A 27,930-nucleotide genomic window follows, 5' to 3' on the forward strand; every position below is an offset into this window, starting at 1 on the left:
GGCCTTGGTCATCAGAGCAGGATCAGCTCTGTTTGCTTTGTAGTGTGTATTTTTGCCCCCTTATATTTGGAGAAGCTTAAGTCCATGTGGGGTAGGCAAGTCCTGACTCTGACGCCCAGAGTCTTGTTTAAGAGTGACCCATGGATGGAGTGTCAGTTCTTTCTGGTAAGGCCTTCCTTGGAAGCTCTTTACTAACCGCAAGAATATTGGGTTAATCAGAGCACCCACCTCCATGGCCGTGATACAGGGAGGCTTGCCACAGGGCTACGTATCTGAACAGGAGGCTGTTTCTGCTCAAGATCAGACCCAGCGATTATACTGCATGTCATAATCTATGCTGTGAATTTATAAAATGCACAGCTTGGAAGTGACAGTGTGAGGGGCAGTTTGTGTGATTGTAGCTTCCTGGAAGTTGTAACATTTGGCCTGTGTGGCCTCAGACAAGTGTGTGGGCTGTGCTGGAAGGAACGGGGTTCTGGGGCTGCCAAGGACAGGGTTCTTCTGTGTCTGCCACATCCCACATGTACGAACTCAGGCAGGTGTCTTCCATTCTGAGTCTGTTTCCTCATCTCTAAAATAGAAGATAGGGCTCTTTGGGGAATTAAGTAAGATAGATGGAAAGAAAGCGGCTGGAAAATACTGTGCTCAGAGTAGGTCCTCAGTGAACAGTAAGGGTTGTCTGGTTTGGGTTGTGTTCATCATTGTCTTGTGCAAAGTCTTCTTGAAGACTAAGAAGAGGAAAGCACATGGTGCTGAGCTGGCCTCAAGGAATCGAGAGTCCGGGAGGATGGTGCAGGGTTGTCTGTGCTCGCCCTCTCCCTACCTGTGCCTCCCAGGTGAGCCCTGGCCTCATGCCGAGAGTTCATGGCCAGCCCTCCCAGGGAAACAGACCTGCCCAACCACAGAAGGACCCCGTGCCAACCGACCGTGCCAGGCCTCCTAATCACATACAGATGAAACAGGCAAACAGGAATCATGGAACATTTGGGGGAAACCAAGAGCATAAAAGAGAAGAGGCAAGGTGAACAAAAGAACTCACTCTGGGGGATAGGGAACAAAAGCGAAATATGTTCATCTAACGAACCCTTTGACATGAGAAGATGATGTTTCTGTAAAATGAAAAAGGGCTGCTGTGAAAAAGAAGAGTAGAGCAAGAAATAATTTTCAGAAATTAAAAATACAGTTGCTAAAATCTAAAATTCAATCGAAGGAGTCAAAGAAAAAGTCAAAGAAAGTATTACAGAATAGAGATATTAAAAGACATGGAAATGGCAAGAGGCAAACCGAGAGCCTAGGACAATCGAGCCAGGAGCCTAGTCAGCCAGGCTAGTCACAGAGAGATTGACGGGGGGACATCAGCCAAGGTATAACAGAAGGAAGGTTCTGAGAGCCGAACTAACATAGACCCTCGGATGGAAGGACCCCCTGAGAAATGAGCAAGGCAGGAAAGAAGATACACAGCTGCATATCCTCCTCGAAATATCAGAACCTCAAGGATCAAGAGAAGATTCTAAAAGCTTCCAGAGAAAAAAGACATGTCGTCAACAAAGACTCAGGAACCATTCTTATTACATCAGCATGGTCACCCTGGAAAGCAGTGAAGCGATTGCCTTCCAATTTCTGAGGGAAAACAGTTTTTCCCTAGAACCCTAAACCAAATAAAGACACTTTCAGACATGAAAGGCCTTGAAAATTTCTTTCTTTCTGACTGAAAAAAAAAGCCGAGGGAGCATAAGGCAGTGAAACAGAAAAGTAATCTAAAAGGAAGAGCTGGGGGCGCCTGGGTGGCACAGTGGTTAAGCGTCTGCCTTCGGCTCAGGGCGTGATCCTGGCGTTGTGGGATCGAGCCCCACATCAGGCTCCTCTGCTGGGAGCCTGCTTCTTCCTCTCCCACTCCCCCTGCTTGTGTTCCCTCTCTCGCTGGCTGTCTCTATCTCTGTCGAATAAATAAATAAAATCTTTAAAAATAAAAAAAATAAAAATAAAAAGAAGAGCTGGTCCAAGAATCCACAGAACTCATTCACGCAAGGAATGAAATGTCCCAGCAGGACAGGTGGGCCGGCCATCTAAGACACCAGGGAGACCCATCATCACGTGAGAAGAAGAAGGCACAAGGTTCCAGAACACCATCCCCAACAAGAAAATGGATTTCACAAAAATAAGATTAAGGAGCTCTAAGGCCTTAGTGATGTGATAAAGAAAAAAAAGTCCTAACACATACTTTAAGGCAGTTAAAAATTCTGGGAAGATCAAATTGCCAAACTAGAAGGACCTGGGCAAATATACAGCAAACTAAAGTACATCACCATGTTGAGTAAGGGGAAGAAGGGGAAGAGAACTGTTTGACTCTGAAGCCTAGAACAGTCTCCTTTAGGCAGCCCAGGTGCGTCTCCTGGGCTGGGCCACCCCCACCCGCTCCCCCAGGCGTGGTTCCCTGTGTCTTCCTGCCCACAGGACGGCTATGTCATCAGAGTGTTGGGAATGCTCTTCATTCATTTGCACTTTTAGAGTCAGTGGATAGAAACTTAGGCTTATTACTTATACTTACAGAATGTATCAAGATAAAAATTAATATTAGAGATCGTTTAAGTTAGAAGTAACAGGGAGGGATCCAGGATTGGATGTCTTCCTCAGGAAAGGAGCAAGAGAGACTGCCTAATTGATCTAAAGTGAGGGCGCTTTGCTTTTATGATATGCATATATTGCTTCCAAGACTTTTTGATAAGTCATGCCGCATTACACATCTGAAAAATTTCTACCCAGCTAATAACACACTATCTCATGCCTCTAAGAATTCAGGGCATTGAATTCAGGGCATCTGTTCTGTGCCTTCCACTGTATTTTTATTTATTTGCTGTTCTCCAAAGATGATAATTTTGAATTGCTCGATATATTTTCTCAGCTGAAAATGTCAATGTATTTATGCAATAAAAATGGCAATAGGTATGTATATATCTGGAATTAGCATAGAGATGATTAAGGCAGTTCAGTGTTGATCAATAATCATATTTGATTTGGGGTTTTTACTTTGTTTCTTTCAACCATCTTGTACTTTGATATTTATTACCACCCACTGAGTTTCTGGCCTTGACTAAAGAGAAGTTGCTGGAGGAAATTCACAATCCAGCGGCTGAATTCAAGTGGTGTTGCTTTCAGAATAACAATACAGAATGAGGTCTTACAGAGTGAGTAGAAGCCCAGTAAATGGAAACTGTAGCCTTAATAAAAATGTCTCTTACTGCCTTGAACATGGCAAAAACAAATCTCATCAAACTGCAGCCCCTTGTTATAAAAACTTTGTATTTCAACTCTGGGGTCAGAGTTGGCCTTCAAACGTGCTAAGCAGTTTGACCAAAATGTGTATTTTTGTTACGCGTGGTTTTAGGAGATCTGAGATTCTCAAACCCCATGATTCAGAAGGATGAGGAGGTATTTGAAGAGTTCCCTGCGTTCCACATTCTGTGGGAAGCTGCAGGGCTGCTTGCACATTCCCGGGGCAGACAGGTGGCTCTGGGCCAGCCTCCAGCGGCCTCCACGTCTGTGCTAAGGGCCCAGCCCTCTGTTGGCACAGCTGGTGGCCCAGAGAAGACACATCAGTACCAGCCTCGACCCTCTCTTTGTCCTCCTCACAGACGACTCAGAGAACAGATTCATCAACTGTCTGTTTTTCCAGAGTTGCTAGGAAAATCTACGCCCTGCTTTACTTCGTGCTAATTGAAATAAAGCAGACTTTTCCAGGACTTGGGGCCTGAGCCTTTGTTATAATGCATAAGACACAGGACAGGAGAATCTTTAATCTTGACGGGCTGGCTGGCCTCTCCCTGGCCTGTTTCTTCTCAGAAGGAAGGAAAGGCCCCAACAGCCCTCAAAGTTACTAGGATGATGGTAGCCACTGGGCTTTTCCAGGGAGGGTGGGAAGCAGCTCCCCTTGGAGGGTAATGATCCAGGAGCACCCAGAGACAAGAGTCTTCTGGGAGATGGTTAAAAAGGCCGAATTTGGGGTGCCAGGTGTGCTGTGGTTGTCATAGCACAAAGTCATGCAGCGTGAAGGCAAATGACCAAAGGGATAGAGGCGGCCTTGTTGTTGGAGGGCTAAGAATTACTGATGATTATTTTTTCCTTTTTCCGTATTTGATCCTCATGAAAGAGGAACTTTGAGGGCTACCGCTTAGTTATCTGAATTTAAAAGAAGTTTTCCCAGCACCGTGGTCTCTTTCTAATTTTACAGCTAAATGAGCCACGGTGCCACTTAGGGATGAGACTCAGCCACCCTGTCTGGGTTCGAACCCTCCTTCTCACCTGTTCTCCCCTATGAGAGAACACCCCCACTCCCAACATGCTCGGCAAAAACCCCTCCAGGCTCATCGAAAGAGCACTTTCACTCTTTTACCTCGGACAATGGGCTCTCCCAGGGACACTTTTGGTTCAGTAGGGGGCTGCCATCAGACACACGCACATAAGCCTCCAGGGCAGTTGTCCATGAGGTAACAGGTCCCCTTGGGGTCTATCAGCCACCCCATTCCTGGCCCTGAGCGGCTCTGCTTGACATCCCGTCTGTTCCAGCTGCTGCTGGTGTGGTGGCCGCAAAAGAACAATCCCACTTCTCCTGTCCCAGCCAGCCCGTGCCCATACCTTCTCTCTGTATTGCTGCCCTCTTTTCGTTCTTTATGTACATGTATGTGTGTACACGTGTGTGCATTGTGGGTACATGTGTGTGCACGTGCATTGTGCACGCACGTGTGTGCATTGTGTGTGTGCTTGCATGTGTGTTAGTGTGCATACGTGCATATGTGTGTGTGCACGTGTGTGCGTTGTGCGTATGTATGTGCTTGCCTGTGTGTTGGTGTGCATATGTGCATGTGTGTGTTGCGTGTGCATGCGCATATGTGTGTGCACTGTGTTGTGCATGTGTGTGTTGTGTGTGCGTTGTGCGCGTGTGTGTGCCTATGTGTTGGTGTGCATACATGCATGTGTGTGCATACGTGTATGTTGTGTGTGCGTGCACATACATGTGTGTGTGCATTGTGTACGTGTGTGTGCCTGCATGCGCGTCGGTGTGCGTGTGCATGCCGTGGAAGCCCAGAGGCCCTGCGGTGCCCTAGCTCTCCAGCAGCATCTTGCTCAGCGGGGCGAGCCCAGCAGGCCTTGAGGAGACAGGTGTAGGCGGCTCTCCGTCAGGGCGCTCCTGTGCGCCTGGACCCACGGAGAGAGTCCCTGCCAGAGCCCACAGGTGGGAGCCAACTGCAAATGTTGTTCCTTCCTCGGGTGTGCAGAGTGATAATGTAGCAAATGAGCAAGTCGACAGCTTGCCTCCCTCCCGCGGTCCTGTAAGTGTAAGTGAAAGACGGAGGATGCTGCTGGCGCGGGGCTGAGTTCTGCAAGATGCCACACTTTTCCTGCCACTGTGCTTTGCTCAGCGATGGCTGTTCTGGTGCCTCTGGTCCCGAGCTGTCTTCACTCCAGCCTCTTCCCTGAGCTCTCTGACCCTCACAGGCCTCTCCTCACATCCCCGCTCCTGCCAGTCTCTCTGGCCATGTGAGGGCCCGGCACCGTCTTCCCTCCTGGTTCCAAGCCTGCTGTTCCCTGAGCTCAGATGCGGCCTCACACTCTCCTAGACCTGCAGTCTTGGGCAATCCCTGCCAGCCATCCTTCCTGTGTGCACACAGTCTGGTCCCAGCTCCCTGTCAGTTCCCAGGATCCTGTGCACCCTCAGGGACAGCGCCGTGCAGGCAGCTCAGGAGCAGAGGAAGTCAGACGGGAAGATAGAGTGCCTGAGAGACAGTGCTGGAGCAGTGCTAGGCCGTCTCATGCACCTGCTACAGGTACTGCCCCTCTGTGGGACTGGGGCAGGGGTAGACTGCAGTGTGCTCAAGGCCTCTGATGTGTCAGTAAAAGAGGTATTCTTACTGTCCTTGCATCGTGGATGGTGTTCAGAGAGGTTAAGCAACTTACCTGAGGTCACACAGCTTGTCATATACTAGGATATACCAGGGTTCGTTGCTAGGGTTTGCTAGAGGAAGAATGCTCCACAGCAGGCCTGGAAGGACAAGTGGGTTACAGATGAGCAGACAGCAGGGCGTGGGGTAGTGGGCAGAGAGGTAATAGGATCTGAAGTTGGTGCAAGGTATTGGGAGGTGGCTGTGCTCCACGTGCAGGTGAGAACCGGGGAGAGAGGAAGGAGGTTCCCCATGAAGCCTCCCTGACACTTGTCTCACCCCCCTCTCCTCCCCCAGCCACACACTCACACACGCCGTCACACTCAGGCTTGGCCGGGAGTCCAGGGAACACGTGCAGGGGAAGGGCTGGCAACAGCTGGGGAGCTTCCTTTGGCTGTGCTCTGAAGTCTGAGAGCCAGGGGCTGAGCCTGGCTTCTGTCCCGTAGGAAGCTAGCTCACGGTTAAGGACAGTCCTCTGAGCTTTGTCTCGGACTGTAGGGAGTTAACACAAATGTGGCTGACCTCCTGCACACGTTGCTTCTCCTCTAGTCATGTGGGAGAGGGAGTGGCCGAAGGAGCTTTGTGGGAGCTCTGGGCCGCCCTTCCCAGCTGCGTGGCGGGAACATTAGCGGCTGGAGGTCCCCATGGACGGGAACTTCCGCGGACCTTCAGGGGTCACATACCTGGACTCAGAACCACAGAGGTTCTGAGCCCTGACTGTGCTTCCATCGACCCAAGAGCTTCCCTAAGTAGAGGCTGGGCCCTCTCTCCAAGGGGCCGGTGAGATTGAGACCCAAAGAGCCCTTGTTCCCAGCCATCTCAGGGACAGACTACGTTTTTGTTATCTGAGTGAATTACTTCATTGTTTCTTTATGTCCTGAGCAAACCCACACCATCATTTTATTAATGTATTTTCAATTACGGTGTAATGATTGCCAGTTTAGTGTGGTCCGTGATACGGGGACACTTAATCAAATATCTGCATGATGGGCCTTTAAGTTGTCTGGGGCCAGAAGCTTTTCCCATCAATTAAGCTGCAAAGAAATGAGTTTTAGGCTCATCTGCAACCGTATTTTTATGTTTCTTTTATGGCTCCCCTGCTTTTCTCCCGGTGTCTTTGGAGATACCAGGAAATGTGGCGTGGGGCTGAAGTATTTATGTGGTACGCAGAGAACAGGTTTATAATGGTCATTATAAAATATCAAAGTGCTTTGAAATAGGACAATTTATATTTCCATTACAGCCATTTCATGGGGGCCCTCCTCAGTGCTGGCAGGGAAAGGGATGTTGCCCTGGAGGTGTTTGCTCTGGAAAGAGGTTGGATTGCCAGAACCTTCCATGGACCCCACACTCACCCCACATACCAGAGGTCTTGGGAATCCTACCCAATAAAATGCAAAGAGGATTTTGCGGCCATCCAGGGTGTTCCTCCTCTGTGCCAGGCGAGGTGCCATCCTAGCCACTGACTCCTGCAACAGCTCCAAGGACAGAGATCACCGGCCCCATTGCACAGATGAGGAAATGGGGCTCAGGGAGAGAAGGTCTGGGCACCTCATGCTAGGGCCTTGTTCATTGTACCAATTCTCTTCTGCTCCCACTTATGCAAAGAAGTTGGGATTGGCTACAGAAGGGTCCAGGTAGAGGCAGAAGGAAGTCCTCTAAGCATGGAGCATCCATGTTCAGTTAGCCCAGTGGTTGTTCTCTGGCTTCCTAGACTCAGGACAGAAGGAAACGTATGTATGTCTCAGTAGGAGCCTTCGTGGACAAATGGTCCACGTCCATTCATTTGGTCGTTCCTTCGTTTATTTGTTGTGTGTTTGCTGTGCCCTAATCCCTTGCTATGGTGCCCACTGGCTCTCGGGCTCTGCCAGGAAGGACTGAGTGGACAAGTAGAGGCAGCGGAGAAAATAAACGCTGTGCGGGGCTTGCCCACGGCACTCCGAGGACACAGAGACATGTAGACCCAGCCGGGAACAGTAGGGAGGTGATGTACAGGCAAGCGGTGTGCCTGCCAAGATGCGAAGATGATTAGGAATTTGCCAAGAGGGGCAAGGTAGGGCTGTGGTGCCACAGCCCGCAGGTGATGCCAGGCCAGTTCGAGAAGCTGAGGGTGGCTCAAGTGTGTGAGCCGGGAGGGGTTACGTGAGGCTGGACAGCTGCAGGCCAAAGGGGCTTTGCTCTGAGGGCAGTTGGGAGCCCCCAGAGATCCGTCTGGCTGCCGAGCAGAGGGGGATTGGTTGGGACAAGACTGAAGTCTGAGGGCTATCCAGGGGGAGCGGTCATCCGAGTGTTGATGGTTTCCTTGAACTGAAGCAGAGACGGTAGGAAACACTCAAGATGCAGAAATGGCCTGAGCCACGACTCACTGGCCAGGGATGGGTGGGATTTAAGAGGTTGTGTCTGACATGTGGTTTGCACAGCTAGCGGCTTTGACGGAGGGGCACTGCCTGGGTCGGGGTGTAAAAGAAAAAGCAGTCTCGCTGGCAGTTTCCGTGTGGGCCACATTGACCCCAGGGGCCCTGCAGGACAATGTGGGGAGATGTCAGGCCAGCAGTGGGGTAGGAGGTCTGGAGCTTAGCAGAGGGTCTGGACTGGGCCTTGCATGGACACCTCTCTGGTCATCCCCTGCTGCAGCCCATGATTGAGGGGAGAGTCTACTGGGGAGCAGCCAAGGACCTGAACCTCTGAAAGCCAGAAAGGCACTGGCAGGAGGAACAGCCAGTGTCCTCATCAATGAGGAGGTGTGATGGTGCCTGTGGACACCAGGGTGGGAAGATGGAGGGAGCATGGCAAAGAGGCCACCCTCGGGGCCACACTTGTGTCCCACCCACAGGAGCTACTCCTAAGAGGGCCCTGGCTTCACTAGGCTGGCACACCCCACCCGGGCCTCCAGGAGCAGTGTGATGGGGGCACCCACCTGGGAAGAACCAGTGGGTAGCCCGAGTTGCCCCATCCCTGGGCAGTTAGCAGTTTTCAGAGTACACATGGTGGGGCGGGCTGGCCTCACCCAGCACTCATCACGCCATGCTCGAGGCAGGCAGGGCCAGACATCCCAAGCTCCGTTCAGCCCAGACCCCTCCCGAGCTCACCTGCCAACCAGACTTCTCCCCATGGGTGACCCAGGAGGCACACATCCGGGGATTCCGTCTCACCCTCACACAAAACCTGCGATACACAGACACCCTCCGAACTCCCCTGCTAGACACCCTCCCCACATGCTCTGACCACCCAACACCCTCTAGGGCCACATAAGCATGAGCGACTTGTAGGCAAGAAGTGTCTGTTTCTTCAACCGGTATCCCCCACTTACAAGTCGAATCAACTCCACTGAGCTAGTTGATCTGGGAAAGGACACTTCTCCAGCTCTTGCGTTTGCTTTCTGATGAATGGGACAAGTGTCCTTCGGTACCTGGTGCATATTTAAAGCTCCGAGAAGTGTACGGTCTGAGCTGTGTAGCACGCAGCCTGAAACCTGGAGACACGAGCTGGGAGAAGAGTCCCCTAAGGCAGGAGTGGCATTTTCAGTGGAAGATGCTGGTAGTTCCCATGCAGCGGCCTCACTTCCCAGCCAGCAGGCTCCCGCACTGTGTATTTACTTTTAGTCCCACGCTATTTTCTGTGATCCATTAGTTCTTCTAAGCCTCTTAAAAGCTATAATCACGGCCGCTTGCGCAGGGGGATTTGATCCTGAGAAGTGGATCCAGACCCACTCCTTGAATTCACTGTGGGCTTTGATGCAGCATGAACACATCCCAACCAAACAAGCAAAACGCCTGCTGCCATTTCTCCCTCCTCTCCTTTTAAAAACAAGGCCAAGCATGTGCACAAATTAGTTGCAGAGGTGCCTGACAGCCCGCTTCTTAGTTGGGGAATGTACCTTTGGCCCCGGCCTGTGGTTCACAGGGACAGAAACTGCCACCCAAGAATGCAAACATGATTTCCCTCGACGGTCTGCTCGGTAAGAGTGCACAGCTGGTCCAGAGGTAGAGCACGGCGTGCCCATCCCAGCCTCACACTCGGTCAAGGGCAGGCTGAGGGCCTTACTGGGCCTCACTGGGAAGGATGCGTTTCTGAGCTGACAGCGTGGGCCTGTAGCCACTGCCCCCCCCCAGCACCCCCCTGAGTGCAAGCCCACCCTAGCTGCAAGAGGGAAGAGTGCAGCTGGCCACAGTGCTCCCCTCTCCACGTCCTGGGTCCCGACCTCCTGGAGAGCAGGGCCCACGCCTTATCCCCTCTCTGCCCCGATGCCTGTCCCAGGGCTTGGTGCACCTGCACCCCAAGTGCAACAACGGGGTGTCAGCACATTTGTGCTGAGTGAATGGGGACAGGACCTCAGGACCGCTCTGGGCTGACTGTGCCCGTTCCCCACCCGTCTCCTCCCCCAGCTGGACAGCCCAGCTTGCTGGGGAGGATGGAGATGCACTTTCTGGAGCCTCCAGATGATGGGGGCTGCCAGCAAGTAGCTAGGGTTCAGGGTTCTTTGCCCCGTGCCCCTTTGGCCTGTGTTCACCCTGAGATCTAGTTACGGTAAGCCTGGCAGTAATTCATGTGCTCATGCGATCACAGAGCAGGGGTGAGCTCCAGAGTTGCCGACGCTGCCAAACCAGGTGTGCAGACTGGTTATAAATTATCTCCTGCTGTGGAGTAAAGCGCCTTCTGCTCCTTCAGTGTAAATTATCCGAAAGTCACGTTGCCGAGGATCAATTTGTCTGTCCCCAGTTGGCAAGCATGGATAAGGGCGTGGGCATGGCGGGTACGGTCACTGCAGGGAGGGTGCCCACGCTCCCTGTCCCTGATGTCCCTGCTGTGGCACAGCAGGCCCCAGCTGTTTCATGGGTGCGTGCCACATGTTGGAAAGCAAGTTAGCGCCAGAGGGCGGTGAATGTTGAAAATCAAGCGTGGGGTCTGGACCCTGATTGCCAGAGCAAGGGGAATGGCTTTCTAGGAGTGGAGAAATGAGGTGTTCCCAGGAGGGTAGGTGAGGACGTTGTCCAGGAGGGTGCGTCAAATGGAGGGAGCTGCTACAGGGCCTGCAGGCCCAACGCTGCCATCCGTCCTGGCTGGCCAGACATCACTGGACCGTGAGGTGTGGCTGAACAAGGGTCCATCCTGTCCCCTCTGAGCGGGTGACCCTCGATGCCCATTTCTGGGTCATACAAGCCAAACAGCCAGAGCTGTGGAGGTTGAATTCCAACCGGGCCTGAACCCTCATTTCAGTCCTCACAACCTTGGGAGTCCAGGAGGGGCAGACTGGGGCAGACCAGCCCAGGGCATGGTCTGTGAGAGGCTCCTAGGGCCTTACTAACTGGCCCCAATCCCTGGGGCTCCAAGGAGGCCCCCTCTGGAGCCAGGGCCCATGGCAAACCCTCAGCAAGAACAGAGCGCCTGGGCAGCCACCTCCACACCAATGCCTCTTTGCCAAGAGCCACCAACTGCCAGCCAGGCCTGCAACGTGGGGCAGTGTTCCATTGGAGGGCATTTCAGAGTCTCGCCCACAGAGCCTGTGAGGGTGCCTTAGCTCTGGGGTGAGCACGCATCAGATACGTCTCGGGAGTTGAGTATGGGGGTGACGTAGGACACCCCAGGGCAGTGAGGATCTCCTGACCCTTGGCCTCTTCCATTCTTCTAAGGCTGCTCAGCAAAGCCCACCCTACACCCATCCTCCTCCCCAGAGACTCAGGCCTGGGCTAAGAAGCAGGCCCCCAAGGAAGAGGGACAACTTGGTGCCCAGCCAAAAGGATGCCCAGTCCAGGATGCTTTGTTGACCAGAGGGCGCAGAGAAGCTACTGCTGTCCACATCGGTAACCCTCTCCTAGGAACCACTCCCTGCTATGCCACTCCCTCCTCCAGGTACCCAGGCCTGGGCCTGGCCAAGGACAAAGCTCCTACCCAAAGTACACTGATAGCTTTCAGCTGTTGAGGAACACCAGGTCGCCTCTTTTACATAAGCCTGTTATCGGGGTGCCTGGGTGGCTCAGTAGGTTAGGCGTCCGACTGTTGATTTCAGCTCAGGTCATGATCTCAGGGTTGTGAGATCCAGCCTCGCATCGGGCTCCACATTGAACTCGGAGTCTGCTTAAGATTCTTTCCCTCTCTCTCCCTCTGCCCCTCCTCACTCACGCTCTAAATAAATAAATAAGCATATTATTCAAGTATAACACACAGAGAAAATGAATAAATCAGAAGTGTATATAGCTCAATGAATTTTCGGAGAGAACGTTATCTTGTGACCAGCTCCCAGGGCAAGAAAGAGAATCTTACCAGCACCCAGAAGTGCCACCCCCCTGCCCCGTTCACGTCCCCACGCAAGTGTAACTGCTGCTCAGCTGGCCTTTTGGAAGAGGAGAGGACGTGACCAATCAGGAGGCTAAAGCCAACAGTGTCACTTAGAGAAGGCCCCAGGAAGGCAGCAGGGCACCACGGAAGAGAGAGGAGGCCAGAGGGTTAAGAAAAGCTCCACGTGAACGTGGAAGAAAACGACCCCGTCCGCGAGGCAGGCACAGCACTTGGAATAGAAAGCGGCTCCCAAAGAACTGAAGAGTATGATTGCAATGTCAGCTTGGAGCTTGGACAATTCTAGACTCTACGCTGAAAGGAAAAGAGACTTTTGAATGGGAGCAGTAAAAATTATCAGTGGCATAGAAAATAGAACTCTGCTGGCCCTCAGGCCCCTTTCTGCCCCAGAGGTCAGCCATGGGGCACTGAACACCCCCTCTGATCTCAGCCGGGGATGGGGGGTATCCAGCCACTCCGCCCTCCCCAAGAATGACTGTCCTCTGATGGCTTGGTGTCTGAGGGCCCTGAAGAGCAGCCTGCAATGGGGATCTTTCTAGATTTTCTTTCCTACCACGCTCAGACACCGCCCTCCATCTGATCCCCCTGGGTCACATGGAAGTGCCCTCACTGAGCGTGGCTCTGGCCCCCTGATGGGACACTGGCCCTGAAAAGTGGTTGCCAGTCATTCCTCTCAGTTGGAGGCCCTAGAAATCCCCATCTTTGTGGACCCTGTTTTGCCAGGCACTGGGGGAGAGGGTCAGCCTGAACCCTGGGTCTCTGAGCAGCGGCGGCTGGCAGAAGGAGCCCCTCACAGAGGGGCACGGTTTCTCCCTCCGCCTCATGCTATAGAGCAGTCCATTCCCTCTGTGATTGTGGCTCGCGGAGTCTCTGCAGTGTGGAAGGCTAGACTTTGAAGGGAAGGGAGCTGGGGCAGGAGCAGGGAAGACCCCAAAGAGTGTGCACGGAAAATGCCAGGCAGGTGACAGCCGGGCTCAGGTCTCGGGGCTGAGAACTTGTCTGCCCCCCGGGGTGCTCTGAGCGGTACACGTTCTCCTTGGGAGAGTCCTGGAGGGTCGCTGTCACTCCCATCTCCTGCGGGTTCTGAGCCCTCTTAAAGCTCCTGAATCCGGGGCACCTGGGTGGCTCAGTTGTTTGAGCGTCTGCCTTCGGCTCGGGTCATGATCTCAGGGCCCAGGATTGAGTTCCTGCATCAGGCTCCTTGCTCAGCAGAGAGTCTGCTTCTCCCTCTGCCGGCCGCTCCCCCTGCTTGTGTTCTGTGTCTCTCTTTCTCTGACAAATAAATAAATAAAATATATATTTTTTAAATCTCTTGAAACCATTTTCATGCCACACAAGGCAATACCAAGGCTATTCTTGGCATCCAAGAAGTTGAGAGTAAGGAGGACACAGAGGACAAAGCCGTTTCCCAGCATGAGCCTCTGATGAGAGCCCCTCCACAACGTCCCATGGGCTGCTGCCCCAGCGTGCCGGGGAGGGAGCAGAGCAGCCAGCGGGAGGCTGAGCTGTGTCTGGAATAACTCCATTTGTTCTAGGAGGAGGGGCCTTCTGAGCGGTCACAGGAGCCCCACCCTCGTCTCCCACCATCAGCCCCCCCTGCCCACCCTTTCCCGTCAGCCCCTGGCTCCTCGCATTGCCAGGCTCTGGGTTCTGGATGCGGGACCCAGGCTCATCGGCTCAGACACAGCCCTCCTGGGGCCGGCTTTCCCAGAGATGAGTCTCCAGCAGCTCCCTCCACAGGGAGCACCCGAATTGTGAGAAGTTTTCAGTATGGTTAATCCCCAGAACAGCAGTGCAGACGCGGGGAAGAAGAACTTTTCCACTCTCCTCCCAGCCGCTCAAGCACTGGAACTCTCCCCCAGAGACTGTGGGTTTTCCTTCAGAACTGTTGTGGAGTTTTGTTTTGTTTTGCGTTGATCTGGGATTTACTGTCAGTCACACAAGTCAGAGGGGTTCAGATAAATCTCCAAATCTCAGAAACTTCTCTGAGTCATCTCAGAATCTCTGTTCAGGTAATTCTTCTCTGCAATGCCATTTCCCGCCAAGCCCATGTCGAGGCATGAATCCCCGGCTTAGAGCACACGCTGTTTTCTGAGACCATTCTCGGGCAGTTTCCCTGTAATACCTTTCCTTGCAAAGTAAATGTCCCCTCGAGCCCAGCAAAGCTTCTGCAGGTAGAGATGTGGAACGTGTTAACATGTGAGCAGTTCTTTCCTGGAGACCGTCGCTCGGTGGCAGTGATTTGCAGTCCACACGCCCCTCAGACAGAGGGGGAGCATCTGTGCTTGTTGCCTCTAAAACCAAATGGCTCTTTGGCTGGGCTCAGAAGCTGAAGATTGCGGTGTCTGAGCAAACGCCTCTGAGACAATACCGCGGTGAGAAAAAGCAGCACAGGCCGCACTGGGCGAACGAGGCAGTGCTCAGTCCTCCCCGGCCCCAGCCCCCTCCCCTGGTGGCCCAGAGCACCTATGCCCTCCCCAGGGGTGTCCCGGAAGAACAGAGACAGAGAAGAGCCCAGTTCTGCAGAAAGGGGGAGGGAGGCACGTCCTGGTCCTCGCCGCCATGGTGCCTATGTGAGGCCTCTTTCCTCAGTGGGGCATGCACCAAGATGCAGCCTCTTCCTCAGAGGCCGCTGCCCTCTGCCTCCTGCGACCAGGTGGGCGCCGTGGCCCAAGGGTGTGGCTCTGGGCTGTCTGCCTCCCCGCGCTGGGGTTGTACGTGGGTATGCACGTGTGCATGGCATATCCACAGCCCACCCACTCCCAGGTGCAGTCCCACACTCTTCCCACTATCTTAAAAACCTCAGGACTAAGGAGCGTCAAAAGAAGTAAGACCACTACCTTACACCTACTGGGATGGCCCCTATTTAAAAAACAAAAACCAAAAAACAGAAAATAAATGTGGACAAGGATGTAGAAAATTTTGAACCTTTGTGCACTGTTGGTGGAAATGTAAAATGGCACAGCCACTTTGGCAAATGGTATGGTGGTTTCTCAAGAAAAAAATTGAAACTGGGGCACCTGGGTGGCTAAGTTGGTTAAGCGTCCTACTCGTGATTTCAGCTCAGGGTTGTGAGATGCAGCCCCATGTGGGGCTCTGTGCTCAGCATGGAGGCTTCAGACTCTCTCTCTCCATCTCCCTCTGTCTCTCCCCCACTCATGTGCATGTGCTGTCTGTCTAGCTGTCAAATAAATAAGTCTTTTTAAAAAAAATTAAAAACAGGGGCGCCTGGGTGGCTCAGTCGGTTAAGCATCTGCCTTCAGCTCAGGTCATGATCCCAGGATCCTGGGATCCAGCCTCACGTTGGGCTCCCTGCTCAGGGGACAGCCTGCTTCTCCCTTTCCCTCTGCTTCTCTCCCCACTTATTCTCTCTCTCTCTCTGAAATAAATAAATAAAATCTAAAAAAAAAAAATAGAACTACCATATGACCCAGCAATTCTACTTCTAGATATGTACCCCAAGGAATTGAAAGCAGGGTCAAGAGATATGTGTACATGCATGTTTATAGCACTGCTACTTATCATAGCAAAAACCCAAAAGCAACTCCGTGTCTACTGACTGATGAATGGATAAGCAACATGTGGTCTACGCAGACAGTGGACAGTATTCAGGCTTACAGAAGAGGGGAATTCTGACATGTGACTACACAGATGAAACTCGAAGACATCATGTGAAGTGAAATAAGCCACTCACCAAAAAACGACTACTGCATGATGTCACTGGCATGAGATAACTTCGAGTAGTCAGAGTCATAGAGACAGAAAGTAGAATGGGGATGGCCAGCAGCTGGGGGAAGGCAGGAACGGGGGCCACTGTTCCGTGGGTACGGTTTCAAGTTTACAAGATGGAAAGAGTTATGGAGTTGATGTGGATAGTTGCACAAAATTATGAGTATATTTAACACCGTTGAACAGTATACTTAAAAATGGTTCAGAGAGTAAATTTTACATTATGCATATTTCATTGTGATGAAAAAAAAAAACTGGGTAAAAAAGGCGGCCACAGATTCTAGTTGTTCACATAGATCACTTTTCCTTAACCCTGTCAGACCCAAAGCCACCTTTTCATAGCAGACACTTTGTAGAGCCCCTGTATCATCTTGAAATGAATATGTGTCTTATTCAAACTGGGATATAAAGGAGAAATACAAGAAAAGTAGGGGGGCGCCTGGGTGGCTCAGTCAGTTCAGTGTCCGACTCTGGATTTTGGCTCAGGTCATGATCTCAAGGTCAGGAGATCAAGCCCCATGTCTGGTTCACGTGGAACCTACTTAAGATTCTCTCCCTCTCCCTCCACCCCTCCCCTGCTGTTCGCACATGCTCTCTCTCTCAATCTCTCTATAAAAAAAAAAGAAGAAAGAAAGAAAAGTAGTAGGAATAAAATATGCCTTTCAATATGTAACTGTTTAGACACCAGGTGCATGTACTGACTCAGGGTAGTCAGACGTCAGCCCTTACCAAGTGGATCCTATGAACACAGCAGCTGCAGACAGAGCTGGGACGGGCATGTCACATTGACACTTTGAGTACTTAAGTGACGTTGCTTTTGGAGGTGTGATGCTCAAAAATGGTGAACAATTGTTGATCAAGTTGTAAACAAAATTTACAGTACCCGGCATGGTACCTCCTTGGAAAATCCTTGCCAAACCCAGGGAGCAAAATACTTTGTCTAGAACATGGTGGTAGACTGTAGGCTCAGAGAACAGTAACAGGAGGCCTCCCTTTAGTGAGTGTCCACTGGGACATTCGAACACGTGTATGAGATGCTACACATGGCAGGGTCGCTAGGGTCCCTGGCCCCGCTTATTAAGTGCCACCAAGGCTCCCCAATCATTGTGAGAACCAAAGATCCTCCCTGCAGAATTCCAGCATGCCCCCTGGCGACAGCACTGCCCCTCCTGACATCTCTTACAGAGCTCCCCTGTGGCACGGGGGTGGGGGTGGGGCATGAGTCCACATGAGAGCAAAGTGCTCGCTTTGCTGCTTGCAGCCCGAGTCCTGGCCAGTCAGTGAGCCAGAGACAGCCGCAGGCCTGGCCGCATCTCTGGCTTCGGTCCCCCTCAGCTCCCTAGCCACTCGAAGGCCACAGCAGCTCAAGGTTCAAAGCAGTGACGTTCCTGGACATCACTGACTCCTGAGGAGCTATAGTTTCACCATTTCAATAGCAGACCCTTCCCTTTGGTTAGGTGTTTGGGGAATGGAGTCTTAGGAGCAAAATGAATGGAATTATCGAGGGCACGGGTGGGGCCCGACACTCTGCAGGCTTCCCGCGAGGTGGCGGTCCCCTCATCCAGCTCCCCTGCTTCTCCTCGTGGTGCATGTGAGGGGTGGGGCGGGAGTGCACAGGCGCTGAGCTCGGGACAGGGCCGAGGGAGAGCCGGAGGCTGCGGGGAGTCCGCATCCTCCTTCCAGAAGGAATCGGTGACTTGTTAAGGATCCTAGTTGCCTGTGGGTTTCCCGCTAACACAAGAGTAAAAACTAGGTCTCTTCATGCCAGAAGGGCTTTAGCATTTATTCAAGTTTTCAAACATTACTCTTTCACTCCGGGGCCACCTGATAGATGTGCCAGTCAACCATAAAAAGTGTCTGTGGCTCCCTCTCCCAGGAATCCAACCAATTTTTCTTCCTCTAATAGGAATAGAAGAGAGGATTGTAAATGTCAGAGGGCAGATTATATAGCAACGTCAATTGAACCAGGCATTCATGAGCAAATGTACCATTTATCTCACAAAGGTCTGGGTGGTTTTGTTAATTTCAATTACCTGATACTGGGGTGAATATCGAGATGATGGTCCGCCAGGTCAGGCAGAAGTAGAGGTGGGGGCTTCCCCTGCACTGGAGTAGGCTCGGTCTGCATGGCCACCGCTGCTACGGAAGAAGCCACGTGGTCTGCATGCTGCATAGGTTGGGCCCAGGCAAGGCCAAAGGCCATGTGGAGTCTTGGTCTTACTCTGCTTATGGACCCAAAGTGGGCCCTGTGCCTTCAACCCAGAGCATTCAAAGGCAGCCGGGATGACTCCTAGGGCACCCAGGGAAAAGAACAGAGGACACTGATGGAGGTGGCCAGCCTTTGGGACCTGGAAGGATGAGGGGTTCCTAATGAGTTCTCACCTAATGGTGAGACCGTTGCCAATTCTGGCATTAGGACTCGTGGGTGAGGAGGGGTCCGGGTGGACCTTGGAGAGACTGGAGGGACAGGAGGCCAGCAAAGCACCTCCGAATTGTGGGCAGGCAGCAGCTCACCAGTGCCCTCATGGCTGGTGACTGTGCCCACCACAGGGCACCGTGGCCTCGTTCTCTAAGAGAGTGAAGACCTTCACTTGGCAGACACAGAGGCGTGGGAATGTGATCTAAGAAGGAGACAGGTTGGGGACAAGGACAAGATGAGAGTGTGAGGCTTGGAGCAGATGAACACAGCTCCTTAGAGGTGGGCTTTGGCAGAAAGGTCAGATTTAGACAAAGGGCCATTCAGGAAGGGAGGACCTGGGAGCAAAGCCTGTGGGCCTTCTTCTGGAAGGTAGGGGAGTAGCCAGTAGCCGTAGCTTAGATCACAGTGGAAGACCTCCCCAGGGTATTTGAGTGTAGACAATGGTGGCCCATTTGCTCAGCACTCACAGGCGCCAGGTGCTAGCCAGCAAGGGGTCACCAGGTGGCGGGACTTAGGACACACCTGTTCTGGTTGGAGATTGTGCAGAGACTGTATCATGTGTGCTTCCCTATCTCCTAGAAGTTTCAGAATTTTGTGGCTTGATCGACAACAAAAGCAAAAGTACCTCATGTTAGCAAAAGTCTATCCTGAAGATAAACCCATTGGTTTTGGCATTTATTGTTAATTGAATTTTCTCAGAAATGGCTGCAGAAAGATTGTTAATGTTCATGGATTTACATCAAGTTAAACATCTGTTCCTCTTAAGCTAAACTCCACTAAAGTTATGGCGGCTCATAAATTAGGTCTGGGAGTAAAATGCTTCTTGCTCTTTGCACAGCTTAGTGGTTTCAAAATAGGCCTCGGAATGACACATTGCCACTGAGACCCATGTAACACAACCACGTTCAGCCGTGATGTCAGTGCCAGACGATTAAGTCAAGTTTTCGCTTTGGTGGTAAAGATTGCAGCTTTGTTGGGCAGCACTGACAATACTTACCAGGCAGGCTGGGGACAGTGTGGGAACTAGGGCTGCTGATGTTTGGGTGGGGGTTGGGGCGGCGGGGGGGTAGTCTGCCCATGAGCAGATCCAACAGCAGCCAAGGTTGTAGGCACGTCCAGACTCTCCCTTGGGCCCCTCTGGGGTTTCCCACGTGAGGGTCTCAGGATCCAAGCCTAGGGGCAAGGCAACCTGCTGGGTCCAGGAAGGACTAGCGTCCAGTGAGCGTGGCTCAAGCGTATGGCTGGCTACCGTGCAGGTCCTGAGGGAACTGCCTGGGTGTTGTTCGGGAAGGGAGATGCCGCAGCCCACATGCTGGTGTCTCTGAGCACAATCCAGCAGCCCTCTTCACAGCACTTCCTCCCTTCCCGTCTCCCGGTCCCTTAGCCCACACCTGTCCCCGAAAGGATTGCTAGTGTTAGTGGCAGAGCAGTTCCTTCATGTCCAGTAATCTGTCCTGAGGTCCCCTGGCCAGTAAATTTAGGCTTTGTAGGGGATTCCTAATGTGCAGGGCTGCCCCAGTGAGGGATGGCCATCAAGGGGTGCGGTCTTCACAGGGGCCTTGGATTCCCCCCACCCACCACGACCCCCCGAGCCACCTGAGCATAAAGCACAGAGGGTCCCCAATGTCAGCTCACTTACTGATCAGAATCCTGTATGGAATTGGACCTTTCCCCAACTGTGCTGAGGCCGAGTTTACCCACAGACCTCCCTGCCTGAGCTGCTGTTCCAAACATGGGTCCCCCACCCACCTGGCCTCTTCACAGGGCTGTCCAGGCCTGTCCCGACCAGCAAAGGCAGAACAAGAGGGCAGAAACTCATGTTATCCTCCTGCTCCCCTCCGGCTCCAGAGAGAGCTGTGTGTGGCCACCAGAGTGACTCAGAGGAGCCACTTCCATGCACCCTCGTGTCCAGCGGAGCACCAGTCCCCCTGTGGCTCCCCACCTTGCTGCCACCACCCCCCCAGCTGACCATGCCAGACTTCATGCTGTGGGACCGCCATTGCAGGTTCTGGGGCACCCCAGTGGACGAGATAGGGTCCATGCCTCCTGGTGAGCGCAAGGCAGCTTGGGCACTAATGAGCATGGCTTCACATACTACGTGCTGGAGGTGGCCCGCCACCCCCACGTCACATGCACGGCCCTCCCACAGGTGCTGGTGTGACAGGTGACACGGGCTCCGGCCCCCTCCAGAGTTCTAGACCTTAGTCACTGTGGCTCGGGGCGCTGAGGGCAGGGCTGTCGCCGTTTTCTGACCCCACCAGCTGTGCCCATCCAGCCAGGGTTCCACAGTCATCCAGGCAACAGGCATTCAGTGAGCACCTTCTGCATGCAGGTGCTAGGGCTGGGGGTTGGGCATGCGCGGCACCAAGGCAAGACCCTGGCTTTGAGGAGCTTCCGCTCTCCCGGGGCAGCCTGACAGTCAGCTGTGAATGGAGAGGACCAGAGAGTGAGGCTGGATAGAGTGTAGCAGTAGAGAACAGGGGCAGCACACGGGGGAGCTCTTCCCACGGGGTGGCTTGTTGGGGAAAGAGGCCCAAGGGCTTGGTGACAGAATGGCTGGGGGTGAAGGAGGCAGAGAGGCAGCCAGGGCTGGCCCCTAGCCGTCTCCCTTACCACCCTCCCCCCCTCCCTCCTTGGTGCCAGGTGTCTCCTGTGCCCAGAACTGTGCCTCCATCCGGGGCCTTGACCACCCAGGCTATCCCTCGCTCTCAGTTAGAATCTAAGCTTCCCGCTGCCTGGGTGGTGTCTTCCTCCCCTGCCCACATTGCACCGACCAGCTTCCCTTGACTCTTTGGAGCCCCCAGCCCTATCCACACCTGGAACTGGAAGCTTCACCTGCCTGAGAGCGAAGATGGTCCCTTTGAGGCCCCGTCCAGCAGGGGCACATGTGGCTAATGGAATATTCACAATGTCTCCCTTGCTTCCCTTCGTTCTGCAGTAGAAAGTGTTCCTTTGATGGACACTTAATTCCAGAGGCTGCTACCTGCTTCCTATCTCTCTTTGCTCAAAAAATTAAATGCGGATGTGCCCGTGCTCCTGCTATAATAATCTCCCTCGGCATGGAGGGAGTGTGGCTGGAATGGGAGAACATTAGAATCTTCACAGAGGGACAATTATTGAGGGAACTAGATTAATGAGGTGTCATAACAACTTAGCTAGATCTGTGGCTGACCTTTCTCATGGAGAATGGGCTTGATAAATGTAGTTCATTACCGAGTTCTGACATGAAAATAGGATCACACTCTGGGCTTCTCAGCAGGCTGATCAATATTTTATCTGCCAAAGCAGCCCTGGTCTGGGAGCAGGAGGAGCCCCCCACAGATGCGCTGGCAGGAAGCCTGGGGCCAGGGCTGGGGGCTGCCCGGGTGGCCACTGCACATAGAAGCCCCCAGGCTGGCAGGAAGGTGGCTGGGCTCTTCCAAGGGCCTGTCGGGCTGCTCGTCTCTGCCAGGCTGACCCGGACATAAGCCTCCCTCCCTGAGGGGTCCCAGAGCAGGAGTGTCTGTGGGTGGTGGAAAAGGAGGGAGGAAATGTTCTGTTAGTGGCCAGCTGTGCCAGGCCCTGGGCATCAGTGAAGGGGACAGTGACAAATGGGCCATGCTCCAGCTCACCTGGGGCGTCAGGGCTGCTTCATCCCAAGAAGCCCTCAGGCCTGGCCGACTCCATGGACTTCGCAGAGTCCTTTTACGTTTTCTTTCACATCATGACTCTGGATGGTAGTGAGGGATTATTACTGCGCCCATTTTGAGGGAGGAAGTGGAGGCAGGAAGGGCAGGGGAATGAACGCCTTTCCTAGGGTCTCATAGCTAGTCAAGGCAGAACCAGATGGTCCCCTGAATCCCCGTCCAGTGCTCCGTCTGGCCTTGTGATGACCGTCATTAGTGGGATTGGTATCTGCAGCCTCTGATAAAGTCACAAGCCAGGTTGTGACAGGGAGGTCCCATCATCCTGGCTTCCTTATGACAGTCTGCCCTGGAGCCACGGGACTCGGCTGTCACGCGTATTCCCTGATTAACTCACTCTGGTGCTGCATGTGTAGTCCCACCTGCCTGGAACCTGCAGGCCCAGGGATAGAGCAGACACTCACGCCCCATCCAGATTCCCTCAGTCAGCCCCAAGGTTGTGTGCATCTTTGGGGGACAGCAACCCGTGACCCTGACCAAGAGCATCCAACCTCAGGTCCCCACATCTTCATCCTCGGGGCCCCTGCAGGAGTGTGCTCCATCCTCATGTGGGGGGTACACAAGTGCTGGACGGGGTGGCAGGTAGTGCCCCAGAAGCAACCCTCGGCCAACAAGGGACAGAAGTTGGCAGAAGAGTGCCCTGCACCCTCACACCTGAGTGTGTGTGTGATTGAGAGACACGGTCTCTCGAGGGTTCCATGGCACCAAGCTCCAGCCGCCCACAGAGGCATCCCACCCTCTGTTGGCTTTCCCCATCTCCAGTCTCACTTCCCTCTTCCTTCTGTGCATTTCTTGGGGTCACCTCCAAACATACTACTCAGTCTAGGTCCTTGCCTCGCGGGCATCTGTGCGGGAGCCCAGAGCCCAACCTAAGAGGACAGTCCTCACAAAAAGCAATCCACACTGGGCAGAGAGTAGGAAGCCAGAGGCGGGAAGGTGGTTCCATGTGTACAAGCGGGAGGAGCAAGGCTTCCGGGCAGAGGAGGCTGAGCTGGGCCCCGAGGAAAGCAGAAAGAAGAGGTGGGGAGAAAGCCTGCGACAAGGCCCCAAGACAGGCGTGCCTCGGTGGTGGCCAGAGCTCAGTGAGCTTATGGGTCTGGAGGAGACCTCCCTGGAACTCTCCAGGCCTCATCATAAGCTTTGACCTAGCCAAGGCCACCCTTATTGGTGACACAAATCTCTCTTTACCTGGAAACCACCAAGACTCAGAGGAAACATTAAATGACTTTCCTAGCATGTGGAGACAAATGTCTGCGGGGCAGATTGTATCCATCCCACTCATGCATACAACAGGTCCGCTCCACATCCCAGCTTGGCAGCCCCTGCTGAGCCAGCTCAGGCATAGACCCCAACATCACATGCAAGCACCCTGCTCTCCAGAGTTCTCTCTGGAAGCCCAGGAAGCCATGGATTGGTTGGGGGGGAGTCAAACGCTACTCCAGGCTGACTTGCCCAGGGAGCAGGAACCGGCTCTGGTGTGGGGCTCCCAGGAAGGGCTGGCCCTTGTCATCCTCGCCATCATCGTGGTCAGCACCCACAGGGACCCAGGGAAGAGGGCTGTGGTCCCCAGGCCTCTGCCATGCCCCCTCCAGGGACCTTCCCTTCAAAGGGCCGAGGGTCCAGGGGGCCAAAGGTAAAGCCTGGTCTCTGCCTACTTCAGAGACAGGTGATCCCTCTCCCCCCCTGGGGCCCAGGCCCACCCCAAGTAGGGGCAGGTTGCTAGATGCAGTGATATCTCCACAGGGGCCAAGAGAGCGAAGGGTAATCCCCGTGGAGATTTGGGTGAAGAGCATTTCAGATGGGGGGTGGGGAGATGAATGCCAAGCCACGGGCAGGAGCACGTTCTAGTGGCCCATCTGTCCTTCCACATATCCACCTCTTCCTGTCCCCTGTGTGGGCTTGCTGGCTGGGGGTCAGGGATGACCCAGCTAAAGATAAGAGCCCAACCCTGGGGTATTGACCTTCTCTTGTCCATGCTGAGTAAGGAAAAGAGGAAGATCAGAGAGCAGAGGCTGCGTGGGCCAGGCCTCAGGGCCCCCGTGAGGCAGAGGAGGGGCAGCCAAGGGCTCAGCTCATTTGGCCTGGGCTCTGCATCCCCTGTGCAGAGGGCCCTGCTTAACCTCCTGCCAACCACTGGGAGGGGCATTTGAGTGATGTCTTTTCTTTCTTTATGTTCATCTGTACTTTCCAAGCACTCTCTGATGGACACATACTTCTTTTCTAATGAGACAAGTGTTTAAAACTGGCAACAGCATGGAGACACTTTAGCTAAGGGCCAGGCCTAGCAGATCCACAAATGCCCGCGGCTCCCCCTCAGTGAGCCACTCCCGTCTGCTCCCATGGTGACGCCAGGGGGCGGGAAGGAAAAAATACCACTGGGACTTGGTAAACTATCACTGGTATGGGCCTTGCTAGGCGGCTCTGCGTCCTGGAAACCAAGGCCTGCCTGGGGGCGGGGGGGAGAGGTGGCCAGAGGACCGTCCTTGCTGGAGGTGAAGCATCAGAGGGTGTCCCAGTGAGAGGGCTGGGACTTCAACAGAAATGGCCAACTCCATGGTGCAGAAATGCCACCATTGGGTGTCTTCCCTCTGGTGTTCATGACTCCCCAAAGCCGTAGGGACCCTCCCTGGGTCCCCAAGGCTGTGCTGACCATAATGACAGTGAGGAGCTCACTGTCAATGGTTTCATTATTTGAGGCTGAGATTCATGTAACATGCAACTGCTTCTGGGACAAAGAAGGATTTAGGATTCCCGTCCAGGAGCCCCCTGATTCATCTCTGGCCCCACATACTCCAGGCACAGTGAGGGTCCTCAATAAGGATAGAAGGACGAAGGAAGTGCCTGGCATCCTGCCTCAGCCCCACATTCCCCTCCAGCCCAGCTTTCTCCAGACACTGTGTGGCTTGCTTCCTGCTGCGTGGTGTTCCTTCCCTGTCCTTCATCCTTCAGGGCTCATGCTGGACAGCCCTCCCCGAGGGAGGCTGCCTTCACCCCAGCTGCATGAGCTTCCCCTCTGCAGGCATCTCTGACAGCCAGGACTGGAAGCTCCGTGTGTCCCAGCATGCCACCAGCATCTGGCACAGACTTTGAAAGTAAATGCTGGCAAAGGGTGGGAACAGCATGGCCAGCGTGGGCCCTGGCAGGGGGCAAAGCCAGGGGCCCAGGGAGTGGACCCTTCCCCACCCCTTTCTTCCATGTTGACTTCTGGACATGTGCCTACCTTCCTAACTGGGAGGCGTGGGCTGGGTGGTGCCAGGGGGGAGAAGCCAGAAGCCTCTGAACCCACAGCAAACTGTAGGGGTGTAGGAGGAGGAGCAGAGCTGGAGAGTTGGATACAGTCTCCCCGACGGGACCCACCTCAATGCTTTCCCTGGGCTGCCAGTGTGGGAGCCCTGCCTGGGCAGCAGGCAGCTCACAGCAGAGCCATGCCCGCCCCCCCCACAGTCTGTGGGAAAGGGGATGCCTCTGCCTGTCCTACCTAGCTCGGCCTGACCCTCAGGGAGCCCAGCTCAGCATGGTCCCCATAGGTCCTCCCACAGGTCCTCCCTCACCATCCACACCGCTCCTGCTCCATGTCCTGACTTCTGCTCCATAGGCCAGGACTGCATTTCAGGCTGCTGGGGGCTGGGGGAGAAAGGTTGGGACAAAACTACTCTTCTCCTTGCCCCAAACTGACTTTTATCTGGGCCCAGGAAGAAGAAGAAGCCAGCCAGCCACCTCCTCTGCCCCTGGGCAGGAGTGGGTTTGTAGTGGGACAAGGTCAGTGTTTTCAACACTGTGCACCTCTGTGGACTTGAGAACTGGGTTTGCCCATCGGGGGCCCGAAGAGCTCCCAGGAATGGGTATCCTCCCAGGCCAAAGAGGGATACTAGCCAGGTTAGGGGGATGGGAGAGCCATTCTTATCAGAGCATGGAGACTCCCAGAGAGCAAATAAATTTGATTATATTGAACACAACAATTGATTTTTTTCTAAATAAACATGCAGGAGAAAATGGTAACAGGCATCTGTTTCTGACGAGAATCAATTGACCCCAAATTAGAAGAAAATCTAGAAACACAAACAAGCACAAGAAAAAGTGGTTGGTCTGTCCAGGCTTGTCTAGGGAGGGAGAGAGGGAAGGAGACAGACAGACAGACTCCACCACCAAGCAGCTTCCCTGTTTGTTGTGCCTCAGCAAATGTGGTTTCAGTCCTGAGTTGGGAGAGCATACGGGCCCTGACCCGGTGCCGAGCCAGTGCTGAGCCATGGTGCCGAGCCACGTGCGTGTCTTATGTAACCCTCCCGAGAGCCCCACGTGGAGGGCGCCGTTGTCCCCACCTCGCAGACGAAATCACCGAGGCACCGGAATGTGTCCAAGGTACACATTCAGTCCGCAGCAAAGCCGGGACTCAAACCCAGTGGACTCCTGGGCCGGTGCTCTCCAGTACTGCTTTATCTTGACTCCCAACCCTGAGATATTACCTGGTGCCCTCCACTGGCCTTGGAATGAAGGGGAAGGGCCCCAGACCCACCAGTGCCCTCCCCGCAGAGCAGCCAGCGGCACACTGGCCTTCAGTGGGGTGGGCCGTGGAGAGCACACGCCCACGGCCCGGGACTTAGCAAAGCCAAGTGCCAAAAGGCTCCCTCCCCCGGGAAGGTAGGGAAGTGGGCCTGCTCTGCTAACAGCCCCACAGCCGCAGCCATGTGCGGAGTCCTGTATGGTGTTCACCCCAGTTGGCCTGTCACCAGCAAGATAGCTACATCGTGTCACAGTGTATCATGGGCCTCATTTGCCAAAAACACTGTGTGGTTCCACTGCCGTTCGGCAAGCACACCTGAGATAAAAGACCAAGGAGTCACAGGCTGTGAGCTCCGGTTTTCATTTCTTAAAGCTTCCTTTTGTTTCTTGGTCGTAGACTTGTGTACACATGTTTGTTTTGAAGTAATCCAGCTCTGGGAATGTACCTAATTAACTTAAGCAGGGCTTATTAGTCCTGTTAACTCAAATTCCCTCATCTATGAGGCCAAGTATTCAAAAGCAGCCTTTAAGGTGGGATTAAGGCAAAGACGAGCTATTACAGAATGCAATTGGGGCCGGCTTTCCTACAGCCGCTGCGGGCCGCCGCTCTGAATTCCCCCGGACCAGCCTCCCCACTGTGTCCGGCAATTGCCTGCATCTGGCGTATAGTAAGTAGGTGCTCAGTAAATACATGCGGGACGAGCAAACTGGCTCCTTCCAGCACCTGTGTCCTGTGAAGCATGGATTCAGTGCTCAGTAAATATCGATGGACGGATTGGCAGGCAGACGGACACACCGGCCCCATCTCCTGCAGTGCGCCCGCATGGCCCACAGCAAATGCCCGAGAACTCTACACGGGCGGGATGGATAAGCCTCTCTCCACACCAGCGGAGGGGCTTCGCTGCAGTAACCTCATCGTCTCTTCCAGATGACCCATGCACCATGGCCGACTATGCCCGCCTGAAGAATGTCCTTCTGGCGCTCCAGACCCACCGGCGGCCACTCCCAGATGGGGACAGCAGACAAGACCCTGCCTCCCAGAAGCGCCTCTTGGTGGAATCTCTGTTTATGGACTTGGATGCAGATGGGGACGGCCACCTCAGCAGCCCTGAACTGGCGCAGGTGGGTACAGCATTCGCTGGAAACCGAATTATGGAGGTTTTCCATTCAGTGTGTAGATGAGGAGAACCGGGGAGATCCATGTGAGCTGAGTCATTTGTAACTGTCTCTGTAATGGGACGTTAAGGAGCCCTCTCTCCTGCAGAAGCAGCCCTTCCCCTGGGAGTCAGAGAGCTTGTGTTCAGCGCCTCTGAGAATATCTTAGAAACAAACCCATGTCGGTGTCTTCTTCCCACCAGCCACCTTCAGC

The 27,930-nt window shown here is 53.8% G+C and overlaps 1 protein-coding gene across 3 annotated transcripts in view; it reads left to right on the forward strand.

Annotated features, from left to right (window-relative positions):
* The window catches only part of FSTL4 (follistatin like 4), a 617,506-nt gene that overhangs the window by 474,733 nt on the left and 114,843 nt on the right, over positions 1-27,930 (forward strand). For all 3 annotated transcript variants that reach the window (XM_040622453.1, XM_040622455.1, XM_040622454.1), the window contains one exon: positions 27,490-27,683. In XM_040622453.1, coding sequence (XP_040478387.1) covers positions 27,490-27,683 — 194 coding nt within the window. The remainder of the gene's footprint in view (positions 1-27,489; positions 27,684-27,930) is intronic.

This window comes from Ursus maritimus, unplaced genomic scaffold, assembly GCF_017311325.1.
Source record: "Ursus maritimus isolate PB19 unplaced genomic scaffold, ASM1731132v1 scaffold_5, whole genome shotgun sequence".
Classification (NCBI taxonomy): Eukaryota; Metazoa; Chordata; class Mammalia; order Carnivora; family Ursidae; genus Ursus; species Ursus maritimus.